Source organism: Orcinus orca, chromosome 8 (genome assembly GCF_937001465.1).
Source record: "Orcinus orca chromosome 8, mOrcOrc1.1, whole genome shotgun sequence".
Taxonomy (NCBI): domain Eukaryota; kingdom Metazoa; phylum Chordata; class Mammalia; order Artiodactyla; family Delphinidae; genus Orcinus; species Orcinus orca.
The window spans coordinates 64,573,113-64,596,778 of record NC_064566.1 but is presented as its reverse complement, the minus strand read 5'-3'; the positions used below and the strand labels follow the sequence as shown (position 1 = coordinate 64,596,778).

Sequence of the window (23,666 nt, the reverse complement as noted above, 5' to 3'; positions counted from 1 at the left end):
GGCTTTGGGTGGTGAATCTGGCAGAGGTGTACAGAAATTAAAATACAAAGTAAATCTCCAGTCCTGACCCCCCGCCCTGGAACTTCAGACTCCTCTATCCAGCTGCCTATTCGACGTATCTATGTAACAGACATCTCAAACCTAACATGTCAAAGTCCCAGTCTACTTCCACAAAACCTGTGTCTCCAAAAGCCTACTCCATCTCAGCTAATGGCAACTCCATACTTTCAAAAATTCAGGTCAAAAGCTTGTGGGTCATGCTTGAATCATCTCATAATTTATAGCCCACCTATCTTCTCTATCTCCAAATATATCTGGAAAACAACCAATCTGGACCATCTTCACCACTACCACTTTGGTCCACATCATTATCTCTTGCCTGGATTATGGTTTCCCTACTTCCGACCTTGACTAAGTCATTCCTCAGTGCAGCAGCCACAGTTATCCACTTGCTTCTGTCAGTTCATGTTTCTCATCTGCTCACAATCGTTCAGTGCTTTCTTCTTTCATCCAGAATAAAAGGCAGCATCAGTATAATAGCCTGAAACCGTCTACAGTCTGGATCCTGTGATCTGCCTGCCTCATCACAGGCTACTCCTCCCCTTGCTCCGCCCTCTCCAGCCAACAGTCTCCTTGCTGTTCTCCACATGCTGGCCAGACACGTCTGTGCCTCTGCATCTCTGTACCTGCCATTCCCTCTATCTAAAGCCCTCTTCTCCTAAACATCCATATGACTTGTTCCTTTACCTCTTTTTAGTCTTTACTCAAATGATACCTTCTTAGTGAGCCATCCATCCATCCTGCTTAACTGTACCCTTGCCTCCAGCATACCTGTTTCTCCTTTGCTGCTTTATTTTTCTCCGTAGTACTTTTTACCAGATAATGTAGTGTTATACGTATCTTACTTTTTTGTTTACTGTTGATCTCTTTTTACTAGAATGTAAGCTTCATGAGGGCAACGATTTTTGTTTTTTCTTAGTTGCTGATTTTTTCTAGTTGCATGTTTCTAGTGTCTGGAAATTAATTGGAGTTCAAAATATTTTGTTAGATGAATGAAAGAAATGAGGTGAGATGAGACAAACTTAAAGTGATTTCACTGGGAGTGGAAAGAAAGTGATGATTGCTAGTGACATGGCAGAGGATGACTCTTAAAGACTTGTTAAGCCTGCCAGTGATCATTGGGAGGGAGTAAAGAATTAGGGGTTATTTCTTCACTCAGCAAAGACGTCTTACTGAACACTTAGTGGGCACACAGGGCAGTGTTTGTCAGGGGGCTGCAGAAACTTGGTCTGGCTAGGGAGAGAGGTTGGCAGTTTTGTAGGGGAAGATTACACAAGGTTAATTCTAGAATAGAAGCCTAGATGACTTGGAAAAATGGTGATCGATTGACACTTTTCTGTCGCTGGTTTGGTGGAGCAAAGAAGTGAGGAGAGAAGATGAAAAAGTTTCAGAACTACTGCCAGAGGGTCAGATGGGCTCTTAAAAAATGGAGAAAACTTTTCTTACCAGGTTGTCGGCCTGACTCTGATCCTAGTCTGGTGGGTTTCCCTGAGCCTTCAAAACCAGCTTACGCCACTATAAGTTCAGTGGCCATTTGATCATCATAGCAATTGGGTAGTTTTTTTTTCCTTCAGATCCTTGTTCAAAACTCATATTTACTTTTGGTTTTATTTTCCTGCTTTTCAGACCATTACTGTCTAGAAATAAAGAGCATGCCTTGGTGGTACTTTTAGCTCTACTGATTGTGCCATGACCCCAAAAATATATGTTTAGAATAGAGTAAACTGATTCCAAGAGATTATTTCTTAAGAGGATGAGAATGATTACAAAAACATAACATTCCAGTCTGAAACTCGTTGCAACAGATATGCACATAACCTTGTTAGAATAATGTTAATTTTCTCCATCAGTGCACATCTATTGATTATTTGCTGAAAACAAGAGCAGAATATAAAGTGCATCAGTATGCGGCATTAGCTCATGAATACAAGACAACGCTGTATTTTAGAGGAAGGAGGAATCTTAATTTCAGTTTATTTCTACTGTAGTGTCGTGAGCTATACCATATCCAAAACGTGGAGAAATAGGCCGCGGATATACAACCTTAAAATGTGACCAACCTGTTTTCCAGGTTTTTCCAATGCCAAGTTGGAGAGAGAAGCATGAAGACACAGCATGATAAGAGTGAATGGAATAGGATAAAGGAAATGCTATGGGGTCGTGAAAAAGGGAGCCATGGTTCCAGCTGGCAGGATGTGTGAGGTTTCAGGGCACAATGATAGGCTGCATAGGATTTGATTGAAGGTGAGAGGGGAGATGGGGAGGCAATTCAGGCTTTGGGAACAGAGCTGCAAAAAGGCAAGAAAAGCCAGGGAGTAATGCAGGATGTGTTTCAGGAAGGACAAGTAGTCCAGTGCGGCTTGCCTGTGGAACACTCTGAAGGAAGGGACAGGAGAGGAGTTTGAAAGGGTGGTTGGGCCAAAGGCTCCAAATGTGTAGTCTTCATAGAAGTGTAATGTAAGAGTCATTGGAGGGCTGAAAGGGCAGAGCATCATGGTAATATTTATATATTATATTATATTATATTATATATATTATATATAATATATATATTATATTTATATATATAATATTTATATTTTGAAAGTGGATTCTGATAAGACTTCACCTAGGGAGGGCTTTAAAAAACAGTTTCCTGCGTCCCACACAAAACCAGTACAATAAGAATCTCTGAGGAGGATGCCCTGGGAATGGGTGGTCTGTAAATAGCTCAGATGATTTCTTTTCCCCCCAGCTCTATTGAGATATAATTGACATATAACTTTGTGTAAGTTTAAGGTGTACAACATGATGACTTGCTATATGTCTATATTGTGAAACCATTACCACAGTGAGGTTAGTTAACATCTTTATCACGTCACCTAATTACCTTTTTGTATGTGTGTTTGGTAAGAACATATAAGACTTAGTCTTTCAGCAACTTTCTATTATGTAATACAGTATTGTTGACTATAGTCACCGTGCTGTACATCAGATCCCCAGAATTTATTCATCTTACAGCTGGAAGTTTATACCCTTTGACCAACATCTCCCCATTTCTCCCATCCCCTAGCCTCTGGCAACCACTGTTCTACTCTCTGTTTTAATGAATTTTGACTGTTTATGGCGTTCTTAGATTCCTCACATAAGTGAGATTGTACAGTATTTTTCTTCCTCTGACTTATTTCCTCAACATAATGCTCTCATAACATTTGCCCGTGTTGTTGCAAAAGGCAGGATTTCCTTCTTTTTTTATGACTGAATAACATTCTGTTGTACATGTATATAGTTGGTCCTCTGTATCTGCAGATTCCACATCTGCAGATACAGAGGGTGGGTGTACTAGGTCATTTTATCAGGGACTTGAGCACCCTAAGAGTTTTGTATCTTTAGTGGGTCCTGGAACCAATCCCCTGTGGATACTGAGAGACGACCACAGCACATTTTCTTTACGCATTCATCTGTCGACGGACATTTACGTTGTTTCTATGTCTTGGCTATTGTCACGAATGCTGCAAAGAACATAGGTGTGCAGATATCTCTTCAAGGCAGTGATTTCATTTCCTTTATATATACCCAGCAAGTGATTTTTTATGCTGCCTGAATGGCAACTGTCTAAAAACCTGTGTTATATTTACATTTATTTTAAGGGAAAGAGGGAGTGACAAAAATTGAGGTGCTGAGAGCCCCAATTAGGAGCTTTCAGTGGTCCAAATGAGGAGCATTGAGGGCCTGAAGTGGATCAGTGGCAGTGCTGCTGGAGAGGAGGGGGCAAAGTCAAGAGCCCCCTTTGAAATGGAAGTGTTGATAGGATATTGGAGACCCTTTGGATATGGGGATGAGGAAGGAGTTGGAAGATGACTTGAAGGTACCACTCTGGGTGGCATTGTGGATGGTGATGCTGTGAACCAGTGTGGGGAACACAGGAGGAATGGGAGGTAGAGAGCTGGATGCCTGCATACTGGGGAGGTTGATCAAAAGGGGTTGTCAGAGGTAATAATGAATTTAGTTTACGTATCCATTCCAGTTCCTTATTTTTACCAATGAGCCAACGGAGGCTCAGAATGGTGAAGTGGCTGATCTGAGGTCACAGAGTTAGCTGGTTAATAGAAAACCCTCTTGTTGTTTTTATGTCATCTAGCAGGTACACTGCTTGGTTATGCCTGCTGAGAGCATCCGGATAGTACTAATTATCAAGTGAAAAATATTAAATACACGCTATGGCTATGTTGCTGGTGTATGTTTTTAGCTGAGTCCATGACACCAAATGGGCCCCTTCATGCAGTTGGAACAGAGGACCAGATGTTGATTTAATGGTGGTATCATAGGGGTAGAAGGCATGAAAACAGAAAGGGGCTGTAGGGATCGGCCAGAATAACTTCATTTTACAGATGAGAAAACTGAGTCTCAGGGAGAGAAATACAGTTGTCTAAGACTGCACTGGTAACGAGGGATTAAAATGAAGATGCCCTGTCTTCTGACCCATCAATTTAGTGCCTCCTGTGGGAGGTTATCCAAATTATTACCACAAGCTTTGTACTAACGTTTGTGAGGCAGTTGATTGCTCTGTCGTTTAATATCCCTTGAGGCTGAGAACTGAATCATGAGCCGCATCTACATGGCTATGGAGTGTGTGCTTAGAGACTACAAGAAATGGGGACTTACATGGTGACCTGGATCATTTTTGGTCCATGCATCCAGTATAACACTTCCTAGTTTAGAAGTTCCTCAAGGACAAAAATTCTGTATCTGCAGCACAAAGCACAGAATCTGGATCGTATTATTCAGTAAATGTGTGTCGAATCAGTGATTTAACTCCAATGGCATTTTTTTGAACTACAGTCTTTTTTTTTTTTAACGTAAATCACCTATGATAGTTTCATCAGGTCTGTACTTTGTCCATATGTAGGCACTCACGAAGAGTCACATGGTTGTCATTCTTTTCTTAAGAAACAGCAGACAGGACTGTCAGCTGACAAAGGCAGGATAAAATGAGTGCTGGAAAGGCCCTGGGCTGAATGTGACCTCTTGCTGGAATGCCAAAAATACAAACTTTCCAAGTCTCCTGGCCCAGTGACCTCAATATACAAAGGTCTTTTCTTTCTAGAAACAAACTTTTTTCTTCCTGTTTCTGATCTGACACACATACCCTCACAAACTCAAACTCACGCACACAATCCCTATGAAGGTATAAGCCTAGAGTGTGCTTTTCTGCATAGTCTTAAAAATGACCTTTTGCCGTATATTTGAAATGTAAAATCTTTCTTCTTGAGGGCTGCCTTACTCTACTATGAAAACCCCTGGACAAGCAGATTATTGAATAACCCATGACTTTGCCCTTCATCTGATTAGTTCCCTGAAAGGGATCATAAGACATCCTTAAAAAGCCTAGAGGCCTTCAGAGTTCTGAATGATAACAGAGGGCCTTTTTCCCCTATCTTCCTGAAATGTCATGGCCACCCTGATCAGTATCAAAGGAAATCACTGTATGCATAAGGAACTAAAAAAAAAAAAAAGGAAAACAATGAAATTAAGAACTCATTGGAAAAAATGAAAGTTCATCTGTGGGTTTTGTGTCATATGAGGAGTATTATACCACTTTCTTTCATTGACTAGATGACTGGGGGAAATTTTTTTAAATGCTAGTATAACCCATGTAAGAAATATTTTCGGATGGACATGAGCTGGCCCTGACAAAGTGTTCTTCTTTCAAGTGATACATGCTTGAGCACACAGGCTCACACACTAGGATAGGAAGCCTTGACCTTCATGCATTTTCATTAAGTGCTTACGGATCAGTTTCTCTTACAATCCACAATGCTAATGCCAGTGTGAACATGACCTACAAAAGAATTTGATAACTTGAATTAAAACTCACCGTCACAAAACCTTGAACACAAACTTAAGTGTAAAGTGTTCTTAAAGGTTTGTTGACCTATGTTCTTAGATACATGCCAGTTTCAGCATTTTATTTTTGAAGATAAGTTGACTTATTCAATACATACTTAACTTTGTTTTAATTTCTAAAACTTCATAAGACTCTGAACACAAAGAAATTCCCAAATCAGAATTAAAAAACTTTGGTCATGCACTTCGGGAGTTTTGGGTTCAGAAAATATAAACCCAGTCTTTGACAGCTCCTGCCTTCAGCAACTATTAGTGGATAGACTTATAAGCAATAGGATTTTGTTCATTTTGGTTGACCAGCTCAAATTCCTGTAATTTTCTTTCATAAACTCTGGTCTAGAACTCTGATTTCACTACCTTTGTCATATTGTCTTTCATAATTTTTAACATGCTGAAGAAAGGGAGGGAAAACTCAAGTACCAACGAGTTGTAAGGGACTGTGCTGGATGTTTCACATGTGTTAATTTAGTTCATCCACGTAACAACCCTGTGAGGTGCATATTATTACTGCCATTTTGCAGATGGGAAAGCTAAACTTAGTGTGTTTAAAATTTGCCAATATTCATTTAGAAAGTTAAGAATCAGAGCAAAACTGATTCTAGCTGATTGGTCTAAGACTAATCCATTTATTTATTTCTTTGTTTGTTTATTTCTATGTCAGAGTGCTTTCCTTATCCCATAGACTGTAGACTAGTTAAGGGTATAGGCCCTCAAGTTCACTGTTGTAATCCTAGCATGTAGCTCAGAGACTGGCATTGATGCGTAAATATCTGTTATCTGTTCAGTTGAGTTGAATGGGACACTCCTGCTATATAAACTTGGGGGAGAGATAGTATTATAAGACTATGGCTCAGTGGTTAAGAGTATTCAATGTTGGTAAATGACTATGGGCTCTGGATTCAAAAAGCTCAGATTTGAATTGTAACTTCTTAAGCTTACCATCTGTATAAATTGAACAAGTTACTTAGCCATATTGGTCTCAATTTTGTCACTTTAAAATGGGCCTAATAATTGTACCTTAATGATTATTTATGGGAATCACATCACTGATGGTTAGTGAACATACAATAAATGCTAGCTATTACTGTTATCCTTGATTAACGTTGACTGTGGATGCCTTTGTAACATACTAATCTATCGTCCCACTAAAATGTAAGCTCCATCATGGTAGGGATTTTCATGTTTTAATCATTGTATCCCAAGTATTTAGAACAATGTTGTCCAATAGAACATTCTATGATAATGGAAACGTTCTCTCTTGGGGTGTCTAATACTGTAGCCACTAACCACATGTGGTTATTGAACACTTGAAATGTAGCTAGCTAGTGTGACTGAGGAACTGAATTTTAAATTTTATTTAGTTTTAATTAATTTAAACTGAAGTAGCCACATGTGGCTAGTGGGATACTGTATTAGCAGAGTTCTGGACTGTTACATGGTACACAGACATTTCAATAAATACTTATTAAGTGAATGAATCCCCTCAGGACTCAAAGATCAACAGAGCTGCCTGACTTCATATTTAATGCATTCTTTAGAGATAAGCAATGAAGCACTTTACTGAGTGGTCTGCTCATATGAGGTCTTATTAGGTTCCCATGTATGATTCAGTTTACAACTGTAATGTGTTTTTGATTTCTATTTCTTTTTGGTGATAGGTCAAGAAAGATTTGGAAACATGACGAGGGTCTATTACCGAGAAGCTATGGGTGCATTTATTGTCTTCGATGTCACCAGACCAGCTACATTTGAAGCAGTGACCAAGTGGAAAAACGATTTGGACTCCAAGTTAAGCCTCCCTAATGGCAAACCAGTGTCCGTGGTTTTGTTGGCCAACAAATGTGACCAGGGGAAAGATGTGCTCATGAACAATGGCCTCAAGATGGACCAGTTCTGCAAGGAGCATGGTTTCGTAGGATGGTTTGAAACATCAGCAAAGGTAATGTGACCTTAGAGGATAAACTTACTGTAGGCAAGATTCCCAAAGAAAATGGCATATAATCATCGTCATGATCATCATGTTGATAGTGTGTGTTCGTTTAGCGATTTATAGTTCCCAAGCTGCTTTCAGCGCTTTCTCATTTCAAGGGGATGAGTGGAGCTATGATCCGCCATTTAAGATGACTGTGGCCAAGGCAGCAAAGCAACTTGGGCGTGATCACACCGATAATGTTTAATAACCGTGTTCCTTTATTGAGGGCTTATTGTGTGTCAGGCATGCTTTTGCGCATTTTCTCATTTAGTCCTCACGGCAACCCTGTTAGGTGAGTGTGGTTCTAGAGTCAATGAAAGAAATGGGCCTCACATGCAGTGTCACTGCTTCATTCAAGTACGAATTAGTTTACCCCAGCGGCACTTACGTTCTTCTGTCTGCTGGGGATTGGGCTTGGCCCTAGAAATGAAAAGATGGCGAGAACACAGAACTAGCATGCTGGCAATACTGGAAGAGTGGGGTGAGAGAGTAAATGGCAAATACCAACGTGAAGAGCGTAGTGTGGCTTGGTACTGTTCACTCTCCCGGGTGGCAGAGGAGTAGCAGGAAGTGGGGCAGCGTCAGGGCTGGAAGATGCAGAATCCCGTGCGGCATGGTGAGGGGTTTTACGCTTCCCATTAGACCCCATGCTGTTATCTGACGTGTCGGGGGCACAATTTTTGCTCTACTCCCTTTTGTCTCTGTTTATATTTTTGTATCTCAGTATCAGAGAGAAAAATAGTATCATCCTATATTTTGAAAACTTTTTTAAAAAGCATGAATTAAAAGTAAATGGTTTACTACATTTTTCTGAGATTTTCTTGCGCATATAAATATATATGCACATTTTACATTATTAAGATTGCATTCTGCATAGCTTTATATCACGATTTTTCCATTTTTATTTATTTGTGGAACACACGTATTGAATACTTGTGGAGCACAGGCACTGCGCTAGTTGTCTGGGATTCAGCTGTGAATAAGATAGGCATTGTCTCTGCACTTATGGAAATTCACACTTAGGACTTGTGAATATTTGTGCGCATCACCAGAGAATGGTTGGAAAATATAGCTTGAATGGACATCATTCAGATAGACTGGGGAGGAGCCTCTGACTGGTTTTACAGAGGGTAGAATGGTCAGATTTGCCCTGGGGACTATGGAAAGGTAGATTGGAGGCAATTAAACCTGGAGACAGAACCACTTGGTAGTTATTGTATTCTTACGGGAAAATGACAAAGCCTTGAATTAAGGTAATGGCTTTAGAGATTACAAAGAAAAACCTGATATGAGAATATCACTAAAGTGTAAACACCAGCAGGAGTAAGCAGCCACTTGGGGTGGGAGGTGATGGAGAAGGAGGAAAAGGTGGTGGTGCCTCTTTATTTTGTCATAGTTGGGATGTTCCTTCGTTTCAGCTGTTTCATGGAGAGTCTCAGTGCCTGCCTTCTCTCAGTGCTGTCTCTAAATTGGCCTTATGTTTAGAAATTTTTACTTCTCCGTTCCTTGTTTTCCTTCTTGAGGCCCCAGTGTGCTTGTATGTTTTTCCCCTTCTTTCCTTTTAAAATCCTTTGTTTCCCCTGTTTTTTTAGGATTTTTTCCCCTTTGATTCAGGACACAGTATCTGTCATTTTCTACTTCTTGGCTCTCGTTGAACCTTTCTGGTTTGTTTGTTTGAAGAATTTATTGTTGTAAAGAGAGACTGGTCAAGCAACATTCGCAGATATGATTAAGTTATAGAAATTTAAGAAATATTATATTTTTAATAGACTGATTCTTGGATGTTAGTCCGGCTTTTTAAAATATTCCAAAATGTGGGTGAATTCATCCATTCACCTATTCCTTAGCCCCATACTTTGAAGCCTCCAGGCACAGGGGTAAAAGAGTAGAATTTTGGAGAACTCCTTTTCTTAATTGGTTATCTTACATCTGGAGGGCAGTCGACATTGAATGACTCATTTATTTTTTATTTTTTAATTTTTCTTGGAGTTTAGTTGATTTACAATGTTGTATTAGTTTCTGCTGTACCACAAAGTGAATCAGTTATACATATACATATATCCACTCTTTGTTAGGTTCTATTCCTATATAGGTCATTACTGAGTACTGAGTAGAATTCTCTGTGCTATATAGTAGGTTCTTATTAGTTATCTATTTTATATATAGTATATAAATAGTATATATAGTATGTATATGTCAATCCCAATCTCCCAATTTATCCCCTCCCTTCCCCCTTGGTAACCATAAGTTTATTTTCTACATCTGTGATTCTATTTCTGCTTTGTAAATAGGTTCATTTGTACCATTTTTTTAGATTCCGCATATAACCAATATTGTATGACATTTGTCTTTCTCTGTCTGACTTACTTCACTCGGTATGACAATCTGTAGGTCCATCCATTGAATGACTCATATTTATATGAGGAGGGGAGTCTTCCATCATTCATTCATTCGACAAACATTATGGAACACCTGTTATGTACCAGGCACTGGGAATAGAGAAACTTACAAAACAGACAGAATCCTGACTTCATGTATAACAGTAACAACAAAACATAAGTAAAATCTGTGGGGGGAGGATGGGCGGGGGGGCGGATGGATAGCCAGTAAGTGCTAACAGGAAAATAAAAGGAAGGAAGACACCTATAAATTTGTGGGGAGGGTTGAAATTGCTTGTGGGACAAAGGACGTTCTGGACATTTTCTTTCACCTCACTCTGACATTCCTTGCACAACAATTACAGTGTCAAACTCTGCTTAAGGGCATGATGTTCATTAACTTAAGGCCTGGCTGACCCGCCATGTACTTAATACTGGATTTCTAATCCTCTAAATCCCTGCAAGTGTAAACTTTGAAGAGAAGCTTTGTATGGAGAGAGGGTGGAGGGAATTTCACAAGGCACTGAACTGCTAATATGACCAAGAGGGTACAAGGCCTCATTGTGAAAGGTAGAACCCACATTTCTCTTTCCTCCAAACATACTGCTGTTGAAATTGTCCTTCTGAATGTCTTAATAGTGAAAATGGCTTCCCAGTGCCAAGTTAGTATTCAAAGTTGACACCTAGACACGCAGGAACAATACTGCAGCATTGACAAGCTGGTGTGTCAAATGGTTCAAAAAGTCTTTTTTGAAAAAAGATCTCTGATAAAGCTCTACTTACTTTCCGAGGATAGTATTTCAGCATGTACAAAACAGAGGCCCAGATCAAACCGTCTGCCTGAAGCTAAGATGGCAGCATTCGGAGACAGCTACCAATTCATTTGTTGGTAACCTTTGGGATCAGGGAACATTTCCCATAAGATCTTTCTCTTAGAAAGTGAATCTCCTAACAACGAAAGTCCTCTTGAGTGACATCATAGTCAGTCTGGTGATAAACATCTGATTTCCTTTTTTTTACGTTTCCAAAACTTCTAATGAGCCAAAGTCCACAACGTCTGGCTTTGTCCTCATGGCCACATCCTGGAGAAATCCTGTGGATATATCAGCTCAGCCATACCTGAAGCTGAAACTAGCAGGGTGTTGAAGGAGTTTGTCACTGAGACCAGCCTCCTTCTTGCTGCTGACCCCACTGCCAAGGGAAATTCACCCTCTTGCTCTTCTAAAGAAACTTTCCACAAGAATTTTCCTGCCTGTGCTGTTGCTGGAATAATCGTGGTAGCCTCTGGCTGTGAATTAAGAGAGAAAAAATAAAAAATAAATGTATGCTAGCATCTCTGATTTTTCACATCATCTCTTCAAATATTAAAAACCAAAGGAAAGAAAAGAAAAAGAGTCTCTCTTAAGTCAGATTTTCTTTAGTTTTCAACCTTTGCATTCTTTCCTTTTCTTAGCCGTGTTTAGTTGAATTCTGCCTGGGGATTCACTAGGGCCAGGAAATATATAACTGGGGTGATCATATGTCCCATTTTATGGAACATTCCTTGTTTATGCCTGTGGTCCTAGCATACTTATTAATAACCCCCCCATTTCTGGTCTGTAATTTAAGTTACACGGTCAGCCTATAGATCAGGAGCTCTGATACGTCTATCTCACTGTCCACATCATATTTAACTCTAATAATAGCTCTTTTATGCATTCCTGTGCCCAAGCTCAGTCTTTATAATATGTTTTGGCAGATTTGTCTATTTAGAATGAGGGCCCTGGTCTGCTCTTGTTGCTGCGTTCCCAAGATTGAGAATCCTGTCTTTCGGGTCCATCTCAATGGCTGATGGGGCCCCGAGACATTCTGACCCATTTACCTGGTGCTCTCCTGGTGCCCATTGCCTGAATCTCCACCAGCTACTTCCTTTGGATTCACTCTATGGCCACATCCAACTACCTTTTAGAATTGTTGTGAGATTAAGTGACAGAATGTACATGGGGTCCCTGATGTGTTACGTCTGATCCCACCACACACACATACCACATTATCTCTGTCACCTGTCCCCACAGCCCATCTGCCGGTCCGGGTGTCCCCATCTGTACCTGGCTCTGGTGCACACAATACATGCACTCAGAGGAAGGGTCTGTTTCTATATCTCAGCCCTTCCCAGGCTGCTCCATCCTGTTCTTATGCTGTAGGGTTCCCATGTGGTTGTGTTCAGAAACAGGACACCAGGAAAATGCCAGTGTAGATGGGAAGTAATGGGGCAAGTAGGATCTACCCAAGCGGTGATGAGAACAGCAATCACAGAGAGAACTGCAGTGCCCTCTAGTCATGCAGCCTCCACCTCATGCCCTACTCCAGGCAGATTTCCTTCTCTGTTTCTACCCTATTTATAGTGACTTTTAGGCCCACCCTCTATCTCAGAATGTTCTAAGATCAATGGGTGCCCTAGAAGACACTTTCTAACATTAAACTCTATTGAAGTTTAGTCTCTTCCCTGGAGCTAAAAAGAAAGATGTTGATGTGTGTCCTGCTAAGGGAAGGAATATACCCACTAGTGTTCTCTGTAAGAAGTTATAGTTTTTAGACGGAGGAGTAGGTGTTTCACAGTGTAGTGGACATTTATCATGTGTTTTGGGTTTCCAGTAACTGTTAAACACATTTGCTACCTTTGGGGAACTTCTAGTCATGGGAGGCTCCCCTCCCCAGGAAGAGTCCATAAAACTTTCTTCCTCTGCTTTATTTGCAGCTAGGGCACAGGCATATGACCTAGATTCCACAGATCATACTGATTCAGAAGTGAGCAACTAGAGGAAGAGGGTGCAATGCAGAACCCAGTTTTTTCTGGGGAGGTTGGTGGCAGAAAAGACCTCCATCCTTGGGAGATAGTGGAGTTTGCTGAGTCCTATGCTTGACACAGAAACAGGATCACTGCTGGCCCCAGGAACAGTTGCATTCAAGTTGAATTCCTTGGAGCTTTGCAGATTACAGGACCTAGTGCTCAGTGGTAGCTGGCAGCAGTGTCCTTATCACGCCTGTTCTATGTAGGATCTGAGTTTCTGGAAGCTTAGGTTCGATCCGGTTTCTCTAGACTACTGTTTCTGTAGCCTACTGAGTAATTCTGCAAGCTACCCAACATCCCTTGAATAAATGATTTCATGTTTAGCCAGCATCGGCTTCTGAATCTTGCGACTGAGAATCTGGATTAATATACATGGTCAAATGCATTTAAGAAATCCAGCTTCGGGCTTCCCTGGTGGCGCAGTGGTTGGGAGTCCGCCTGCCGATGCAGGGGACACGGGTTCGTGCCCCGGTCCGGGAAGATCCCACATGCCGCAGAGAGGCTAAGCCCGTGAGCCATGGCCACTGAGCCTGCGCATCCGGAGCCTGTGCTCCGCAACGGGAGAGGCCACAGCAGTGAGAGGCCCGCGAACCGCAAAAAAACCAAAAAAACAAACAAAAAAAAGAAATCCAGCTTCACTGTCCCCCTTGCTGTAGGACTTCTCAGACCTTTGATATCCTATGTACATTCTGAATCTCCAGTAATAAAAATGAATATGTTTCTTGCTGTTTGCTGTACGTTAACTTTGTGTACAGATTTTTACGTGTATGAACTCATTCAGTCCTTAGCATGATCCTATAGAATAGGTTATTATTTTTGTTACCATTTAAAAAAAAGTTGAGACTTAGGTGATTTCCCTAAAACCATAGAGTTACTACCTTATTTCTTTGATTCTAACTTATGCTTTTTGTTCCTTCCTACGTTAACATTTCAGAATCAAGGTATGTCCTCTAGTCAGTGTGTATCTCTAAAATGATGGTGTCATACATATAGTAGTTTTTTTCACCATCTCCTCCAAAAGGGGACTATACCATGCAGCAGTTTGTAAATGTTTCTGGCCACATAGAACACTTAACAAACTAATAGAACATGCTTAGGAAATACTGGCCTAGAATTATCTTTTAAAGGGCAAGTTTTCTGTCTTCCATTGTTTAGTGAGCTTTTTCCATTATTATTTTTAAATTGCTATGAAAGCTAAAATATGCAGCAGTTAATTAGCTAGTTTTCTAGAAGCTGCTTGAAGGGTAGGATCACACATCATATCTTCTTATAGGCTTTTAGAAGATACACATAATGCATTTATACAAACTGGAAATGCATAGATAATTGCACTTGAGTATGGGTAGATAGTTATTCTAAGTCCTTTTTTAATCATTTTTTTTAAATCTTTTTATTTTTAAGTTGGGTAGTAGGCTACTTCTGGTTACTCCCAATTTTTAAATGTCAATCCATGAAAAAATTCTTGATATCACTGGTGCATTCATTGATTCAACACAATTTGTATTGAATGACTATTCAGGTCTGTGCTGTGAACAATGTGTATTAAGCCTTTTCTGGATTCAGAGCATACTATTAGGTGCCTGTTCCTCTTAAAATGCCAGAATTCCCTAAGGGAAGTAGATAGGCCACGTTTTAGGCATCCATCTCCAAAGACTTTAGATGGGGTTGTAGGATGTGCCTCCCCTGACTTAACTGGGACACAGCACATTTAACCTTATTTTTTTAGCTGATCTGCTTAGAGCTAGTTGTACTTAGGAACATAAAAGGAAGGACCCAACCTAAAAATGCAAAACCAGAGCAAAGTTAGAAGGTATCATTAAAGGAAATGATGGCAATGGTTAATAGTCATGATCATTTCATATAATGACCACTAGTGTGTAGTACAACTGTTTGAATCATCGTTTTTGACAGATTCTTAATGCCCTGCGTGAAAAATGGAATCATTTCTTGAAATTGAGAGTAGCTTAAGTACAAGAGTCTCAAATTCAAGCAACTCACCTGCTTAGGAACCAGTATAAATTAAGAATAACATTTTAATTTTTATCTTTAGCTAATTGGTTCTCCAGAGGTTTTCTAGGGCTGTGCTAATAATTTGCTAAATAATATGAGATCCAATTATGACTAAGACATTTTAGGAAAATAGAAACAGACACTCAGAGGCTATAACCACAGCTTGGTGTGCAGGAGGTAGGAGTTGCATTTGTCATCCTCGCCTGCGTGGTTCACATTTTCATTACCTACAGCGCAGGTCCTTCCTGTATCGTGCTTAGACAACTTTAAATAGTCTCCAGACCTCGCTCATGGTAGTCTGTACAGCATGGTGCTAAAAACTCAACCTACCCAAGGAATCACTTTGATTTCATTACAGTCTAGTTCAAGAATCTTCTGTAAGCTCTACTTCTTGATTCAGATTTAGACACATAAGAATGTAAATTGATACAGTCACTATGGAGAACAGTATGGAGGTTCCTTAAAAAACTAAAAATAGAACTACCATATGACCCAGCAATCCCACTACTGGGCATATACCCAGAGAAAACCATAATTCAAAAGGAGACATGTACCACAATGTTCATCGCAGCACTATTTACAGTAGCCAGGACATGGAAGCTACCTAAGTGTCCATCGACAGATGAATGGATAAAGAAAATGTGGCACATATATACAATGGAATATTACTCAGCCACAGAAAGAAACGAAATTGAACTATTTGTAGTGAGGTAGATGGACCTAGAATCTGTCATACAGAATGAAGCAAGTCAGAAAGAGAAAAACAAATACCATATGGTGACACATATGGAATCTAAAAAAAAAAATGGTACTGATGAACCTAGGGGTAGGACAGGAATAAAGGCGCAGATGTAGGGAATGGACTTGAGGACACAGGGAGGGGGAAAGGTAAGCTGGGACAAAGTGAGAGAGTAGCATTGACATATATACACTATGAATTGTAAAATAGATACCTAGTGGGAAGCAGCCGCATAGCACGGGGAGATCAGCTTGGTGCTTTGTGACCACCTAGAGGGGTGGGATGGGAGGGTGGGAGGGAGACGTAAGAGGGAGGAGATATGGGGACATATGTATATGTATAATTGATTCAGTTTGTTATACAGCAGAAACTAACACACCATTGTAAAGCAATTATACTCCAATAGAGATGTTAAAACAAAACAAAACAAAACAAATTTAGGCACCTGAAAAAAGGAGTTAGCAAGCTATTACCTGTGGACCAAATGTGGCCTGCCCTTATTTCATAAAGTGTTATTAGAACACAGCCATGCTCATTGGTGCACATGTTATCAATGGGTGCTTTTCCATTACATCTGCAGAGTTGAGTAGTTGCAACATAGGCCCAATGGCTTTCAAAGCCTGAACTCTTTACCATCCAATCTGGCCATCTACTCATTAAAGTTTGCCACTGATGTCTTACAATAGCATTAGCTTCTCTTTTGTGCTTGTGGCTTTACATGCAATAGCTCATCCTTGAAACAGTCTTGAAAGTACTTTTATTAGTCCTGTTTTACAGATGAGGGGATTAAAGTTTAAATTGGAGAACATAAATGACTAGCTAAAGATCTCATGGTTGGTAGGTAGTAAAGTTGGGATTTCAGGTCAGATGTGCTCAGAGTACACCCAATCACCACACTGCACTATCATATAGCCTTTTCGAATCTGGCCTAATTATACAATAACTATTTATGATAAACGGTTGACCAGGGATTGAGATAGACAGATAGATAGATAAGGTAAAATGTAGCACGGTCTCAAAGTTTAAAGTCTAATGACACGTACAGAGACATGTAAATAGGTCTTCCAGGAAATGTAACAAAGTAGAGCAATTCACCTGGAATTATTGAAGGGACTGAATAATGAAGGGGCCTTTTCTCGCATGTACATTGCCAGCCACTTGCCTTTCCCTCGTCTCTGTGCTTTTGTCCTGATATTCCCTTTGTATGGACTGTACAAGGCAGAGGTAGTTGCCATTCTTTGTTCATATTGTTCTGTCCAAACACATTCAGCTCTGGGTGTGAGACAGGAAAGGGAGAAACACCCCTGGATTTAGCAGTAGGGAGTCTTTAGGAATTAATCATTGGTGGGCTCAAAGATAAGACACCTTACTTTCCAAATATCTTCTATCTCACAGAGATTCACGAGAACAAGCCTACAAGGAATCTTTGTTTTCAAACAGGATCAAGACAGAGCTCATCCCTCCTCCAGAAAAGACCAGGCCCGATAAGGCACAGGCATATTTTTGTTAAATGATTGTTTTTAGTATTATTTAATTGTGCTTCTTAACAGGGGTGATCTTGTCAATGTCTAGAACTATTTTTGGTTGTCATAACTGATCGGGGAGAGGAGGGTGCTACTCACATCAAGTGGGTAGAGGCCAGGGATGTTGCTAAACATCCTACAGTGCACAGCACACAGCCTCCCAACTCCCACCCCTCCAAAGAATGATTTGGCCCAAGATGTCAATAGTACTGAGGCTGCGAAACCTCAGATGTCATGCTTTACGTTAGAATTTTCTAAATCCTCTAAAAGTTCCTGTTAGTTAGTTGGCAGTTTTAAGAAAAAGCAAGTAGGGTGGTCTTTTGAGTTTTGTATGTTTACCAAATATGCAATTGTATGAAAAAAGTTAGGAGTTAATTCTTGCCAAATGATGACTGTTGTTAGATTGTGGGATGATTTTATTTTCAGTTTCTGGTTTCCATTTTTTAAAAAATGTGATTATATTGCTTTTACAATGACAGAGATAAAATTATAAATAAAGATACAAACAAATAATAAAAAAGAAACTGTTGAGTCTTTGGGCTCAGGCTTCTCTAGTCTATTAAGGATTCTCTGCCAGAGGGTTTGATGCTAAGGGACATGGTTTGACACAAGGCAGAGTCTTGCCTTCTCTGTTCCCCACCCACCTAATACTTTAATCTCTGAATTTTAGCATTTCCAGTACTCATCTCCATGCCTTTTCACATGCAGTTCCTTCTGCCTCCATCCTTCTTTGGTCTTCGCCTTAGGAAATTCCAGATTTTCCACATCTTTATTCTCTTCCTACCCACACCATATAGCCCCTACAGATTTCCTTAAGGGACTTCCTCTCTCCCACCTACATGTCTGGGGCACCAGTTAAATAGCTAACTGTTGGGCCGGCTTACATAATGTGGCTCAGCCCTCTCTTCTAATGGATGCGCATTGCTTAGAGAGATGAGGCAGGGTGTGAGTCGCTCTGAGTGATTGTGTCTTTCTGGTCCCAGAAAAACAACCCTGTCCTCAGCTGGACCCAGGCTCTAGGATCACCATGGATTTCTGAACCTGAGAAAGGACCCTGAGAAGCACGGAGGGGCACTTTGGCAGAGTATGGCGAGTGTGGGCTTGGATGCCATGTAGATAGGGGTCAGGCTCTTGCCTCAGACCCAAAGCTATGTGACTTTGGGCCAAACCCTTAATCATGCTGAGCTTCCATTTCTCATATGAAAAATGGAGATAATACTTTATGGGGTAGTTATAAGAATCAGTGCTAATAAGCGTGAAATGCCTGGAAGATTAGTATGCAATAAATGACTGGTCTTTCTAAAGAAAATACACATGCATGCAAAAATTGCTCTCAGTTTCAGGGGCTTCCCAGACAATCCTGCCCACTGAAGCATGGACCCTGTTCTAAAGCCAGCCCATGTGCCTTCAATTGCTTAATTCCTCTCTAATGGTATCTTTAGAAAAATGTGTTAGAATTAGGGGATTCCTGGAGAAAAAGTTCTATTCAGCTAGAGCAGGAATCCTTTGTTGGGGTAGAGTGTCAGAACCAGGATGAAGGGACCAGGGAGCCTTTTCTCCTCAGATTTTTGCAAAATGCCTCTGTCGATGGTACACTGCTGTCCACCGATCCCCTTTGAGGATCACTGTGTGTGATGAGAGATGTTGCCCCTGGGAGTGTGTTGCTCTTCTGCATGGTCTGGAAACAGGAACCAAAAGCAGGAAAAATGATGAGCTTAGTTAGAGGAAATTGGAGACTGAAGGGAGGGCGGTATAAGCTCTATTCTAAAGGACAGAAGAAGAGTTCAGAAGGACTTGATGAGTTTCCTGGTGCGTCTAAGAAAGGGAGCCAAAATTAGAGGTAGGGAGAGTCTGAAATCTTTGTAAGATTTCCATGTTTGTACTTTTTTTTAAATTTAATTTTATTTTTGGCTGTGTTGGGTCTTCATTTCTGTGCGAGGGCTTTCTCTAGTTGCGGCGAGCAGGGGCCACTCTTCATCGCGGTGCACGGGCCTCTCACTATCGCGGCCTCTCTTGTTGCGGAGCACAGGCTCCAGACGCGCAGGCTCAGTACTTGTGGCTCACAGGCCTAGTTGCTCCGCGGCATGTGGGATCTTCCCAGACCAGGGCTCGAACCCGTGTCCCCTGCATTGGCAGGCAGACTCTCAACCACTGCGCCACCAGGGAAGCCCCCATGTTTGCACTTTTAAAAAATCCTGTTCTAGCTCCCCATCATAATTATTTCTGTAAAAACCTTTTAGGGAAAAAAGGCCTATCTTTCAGAATTTCAAAGACGAGAGGATGCTTCTGAGGTTCTATCCTATCCTGAGCTTAATCTGCAGCAGAGGTGAGCTGTATGGAAAAGTGTAGGTGAAGGAGGATGGAAAAAGCAAGTAGAATCCTGGTGCCTTTGGGAATGAAAATATTGCCTAGGTGCAGTGGAGTTCAGATCATGATGGAATATGGTCTCTGGTCTTCACTAGTAGACCACAGTTCCCATTCCCAGACTCAGGGAATGATTAAATACAATCAGACTCTGCTTCTGGAGTCAGATTTCTTCCTGGATCTCTACCTGCAGCCGTGTCTTCTTTCCCAAACTTCAGACTTCCATGTCCCTCTGGATCTCTCCCTGGATCTCACCTAGATAACTCTTCAAATCCAATATGTTGGAAACTGAATTTATTAGCTCTTCTGCAAATCAGATCATCTGGTTAGGAGAACTTACATCCACCCAGACATCCAAGCCATATACCCATAGAAACAGGTTACTCATCCTTCAGAAACCCCAAGTTCCTGAGCAGAGAAACCCCCATAGTGAGGCTCTTCTCTGCCTCTCCAGGTCTATCCCTGGCTACTTCATCCCTCCGTTCATCCCCTAGTGATACCAAACTGCATCAAGTTCACATCTCGGAATTCCCCCTTCCTGGAACATGCTTCCTACACTTATTCACCTGTCTGTCTTTCACTCTTCCTTCAGAACTAGGCTCAAGCATCATCTGTTACTGGCTCTCAGGTAGTCTCTCCTATCTCTCGCCACATATGTTAAACTTCTTTCTTTATGGACCTGGTCCCTGCGCTGCACTGTGAAATCCTCCTGGTTACCCACCAGCACGTTGGCTTGTACATGGTGGGTGATCACATGGTCAGTGTTTATTGGATGGAACAGAATGGTTTGCAGCACTGCTTTTCAAGCACTTATTCAGAGGATTCCTTTACCATATTATACTTTTCCCTGCCCCTTGTGGAGTATTTCTGTCCTTAGAGAACTGTGAAGAAGGAGAAAACTTAATTTACTGCTGTATTTCCCAGGAGGACTCCACATTATGTAACTCCTTTTATCCAGAAAGCTCTCTAGACACTTTGCACAGCAGGGATATTACAGTGCCCCACGGTGTGAAGCAGGAAGTAGAGAAGAAAAATGAAGATGAGGGAAGCAGTTCCCCTTAGTGCTTTGGGCCCAAACTGGGAACTGCAGGATTCTTTGTGTGGTGATTCCACATAGCATGCTGTAAGAAATCTGCCATCAGCCTGTAGATTTCATTAGCCAGCATATTCCTCCTTCACACCCGAGAACCAGAATTTAGCGGTTTCGTCCTCATTGAAATTCTCATAATCTTGTTTTACATGCACCTCTTGTTTCAGCTACTGTCATTTGAGCTGCACACAATATCATATTTGTCCTTTTTTTAAACTAATAAACAGAGTCCCAGAGAGGCTTTTCAATGATTTTCATTGCAGAAATGAGGCCTAGACTTCAGATCTAGTCTAGAACTCTATGCAATGACGTGATTCTTGAACAGAGCTGTACATCAGGAACACCTGAAGAGCTTGTCAAAATGCACTGCAGATGCCTCGGCCCTACTCTCGGAGATGTCTGGAGGGGCATAGACCGTATGTTTTTGCAAAACAGTCCTTTGGTGATTTTGATGTGCACACTGGTTAAGATGCATTGTGTTAGACTTTGTTCACTCACTCACTCATTCATTCATTTATTCATTCCTGGTGTATTCCTTGAATACCTACTGTGTATTCAGGTAGGCACTTTGCTAAGCACTGAGGCACTGGCGATAAAGGGCACAGTTTCTTCTCATTAAGAAGTTCTCAGTCTCTTGGAAGAAAACCCATAAAAATGAATAATTACAATACAGTAGGAAGTTCCATTAAAACTGGTGGATTCGCCATATGACCCAGCAATCCCACTACTGGGCATATACCCTGAGAAAACCATAATTCAAAAAGAGTCATGTACCACGGTGTTCATTGCAGCACTATTTACAATAGCCAGGACATGGAAGCAACCTAAGTGTCCGTCGACAGATGAATGGATAAAGAAGATGTGGCACGTATATACAATGGAATATTACTCAGCCATAAAAAGAAACAAAATTGAGTTATTTGTAGTGAGGTGGATGGACTTAGAGTCTGTCATACAGAGTGAAGTAAGTCAGAAAGAGAAAAACAAATACCGTATGCTAACACATGTATATGGAATCTAAAAAAAAAAAAAAATGGTACTGAAGAACCTAGGGGCAGGACAGAAATAAAGTCGCAGATGTAGAGAATGGACTTAAGGACACAGGGAGGGGGAAGGGTAAGCTCGGATGAAGTGAGAGAGTGGCACGGACATATATACACTACCAAATGTAAAATAGATAGCTAGTGGGAAGCAGCCTCATAGCACAGGGAGATCAGCTCCGTGCTTTGTGACCACCTAGAGGGGTGGGATAGGGAGGGTGGGAGGGAGACGCAAGAGGGAGGGGATATGGGGATATATGTATATGTACAGCTGATTCACTTTGTTATACAACAGCAACTAACACAGCAATGTAAAGCAATTATACTCCAATAGAGATGCTAAAAAAAAAAACTGGTGGATTCTATAAGAGCTGTGAGAGCACTTGAAGGAGAAGGTGTTACCTCTACTTGAGAATGAGGCAACTTCCTTGATATTTGATCTGAGTCACCCAGGCTAAGAGAGTCCCCAAAGGAAGATCCAAGGGGACCACTGGGAGGAGCTCCTTTTTAACAGGTTTGTGCAGAGGTGCATATGGAAGCCACCTTCAGGAATCTGTCGGTGTCTTAAAAAGCAAGGACAAGGCTTTTCATCTTTTTAAAACTTTTTCTTTTTAAGGTAGAGTTTATTAATTAATTTATTTATTTTTGCTGTGTTGGGTCTTTGTTTCTGTGCGAGGGCTTTCTCTAGTTGCGGCGAGTGGGGGCCACTCTTCATCATGGTGCGCGGGCCGCTCACTATTGCGGCCTCTCTTGTTGCAGAGCACAGGCTCCAGATGCGCAGGCTCAGTAGTTGTGGCTCACGGGCCCAGTTGCTCCGAGGCATGTGGGATCCTCCCAGACCAGGGCTTGAACACGTGTCCCCTGCATTAGCAGGCAGATTCTCAACCACTGCGCCACCAGGGAAGCCCGATGAGCTGAGTAGTTGCAACTACTCAGAGTTGAGTAGTTGCAACAGAGGCCCGATGGCTTTCAAAGCCTGAACTCTTTACTTTTACTTCTTTTATTGAAATATAGTTGATTTACAGTGTTGTACTATTTACAATAGCCAAGGCATGGAAGCAACCTAAGTGTCCATCAACGGATGAATGGATAAAGAATATGTGGCACATATATACAATGGAATATCACTCAGCCATAAAAAGAAATGAAATAATGCCATTTGCAGCAACATGGATGGACCTAAAGATGATCGTACTAAGTGAAGTGAGCCAGGGAAAAACAAATATCTTTATCCTAAGATATCTAAGTAAGAACATGTCACTATTGCAGTTACCTAGCTTTATTAGTCATCAGAAAATTGTCAATACAAGACCACAGAGACTTGCTATTAAGAATAATAGTAAAAATGTATATTTATGAAATACATTCTTACTCTTCTTACCAGGCCTTGTTTTAAGTGCTTTATTGAAGCATTTCACTTACTTCCCCCAAACCATTGTGAACTAGGTGCTGTTATTATGTCCATTTTACGAATTAAGGAGCTGAAGCTTAGAGAAGTTAAATGATTTATGCAAGACCGTATGGTTAGCAAATGGCAGAGCCAGAATTAGAACCCAGATCCCTCTGTTCCTGTTATTTTTTCACTTCCATATGTCTACATAATAGTCTAATATTGCTATTCCTTGATGTGATACATTTAGACATACCCACTGATAACCCACTATACTAAATGAGGATTTACCTTTCTTACTTGACTGCTAACTCCCATCCCATTTCACCAGTAGATTTCTATCACTGCCTGTAGTTGAATTATAACAAAAATCATAGTACGTAT

At 41.0% G+C, this 23,666-nt stretch overlaps 1 protein-coding gene across 2 annotated transcripts in view; it reads left to right on the top strand.

Moving 5' to 3' along the window:
• The window catches only part of RAB38 (RAB38, member RAS oncogene family), an 87,855-nt gene that overhangs the window by 33,457 nt on the left and 30,732 nt on the right, over window positions 1–23,666 (top strand). For both annotated transcript variants that reach the window (XM_049713464.1, XM_004271875.3), the window contains exon 2: window positions 7,605–7,885. In XM_049713464.1, the coding sequence (XP_049569421.1) occupies window positions 7,605–7,885 (281 nt within the window). The remainder of the gene's footprint in view (window positions 1–7,604; window positions 7,886–23,666) is intronic.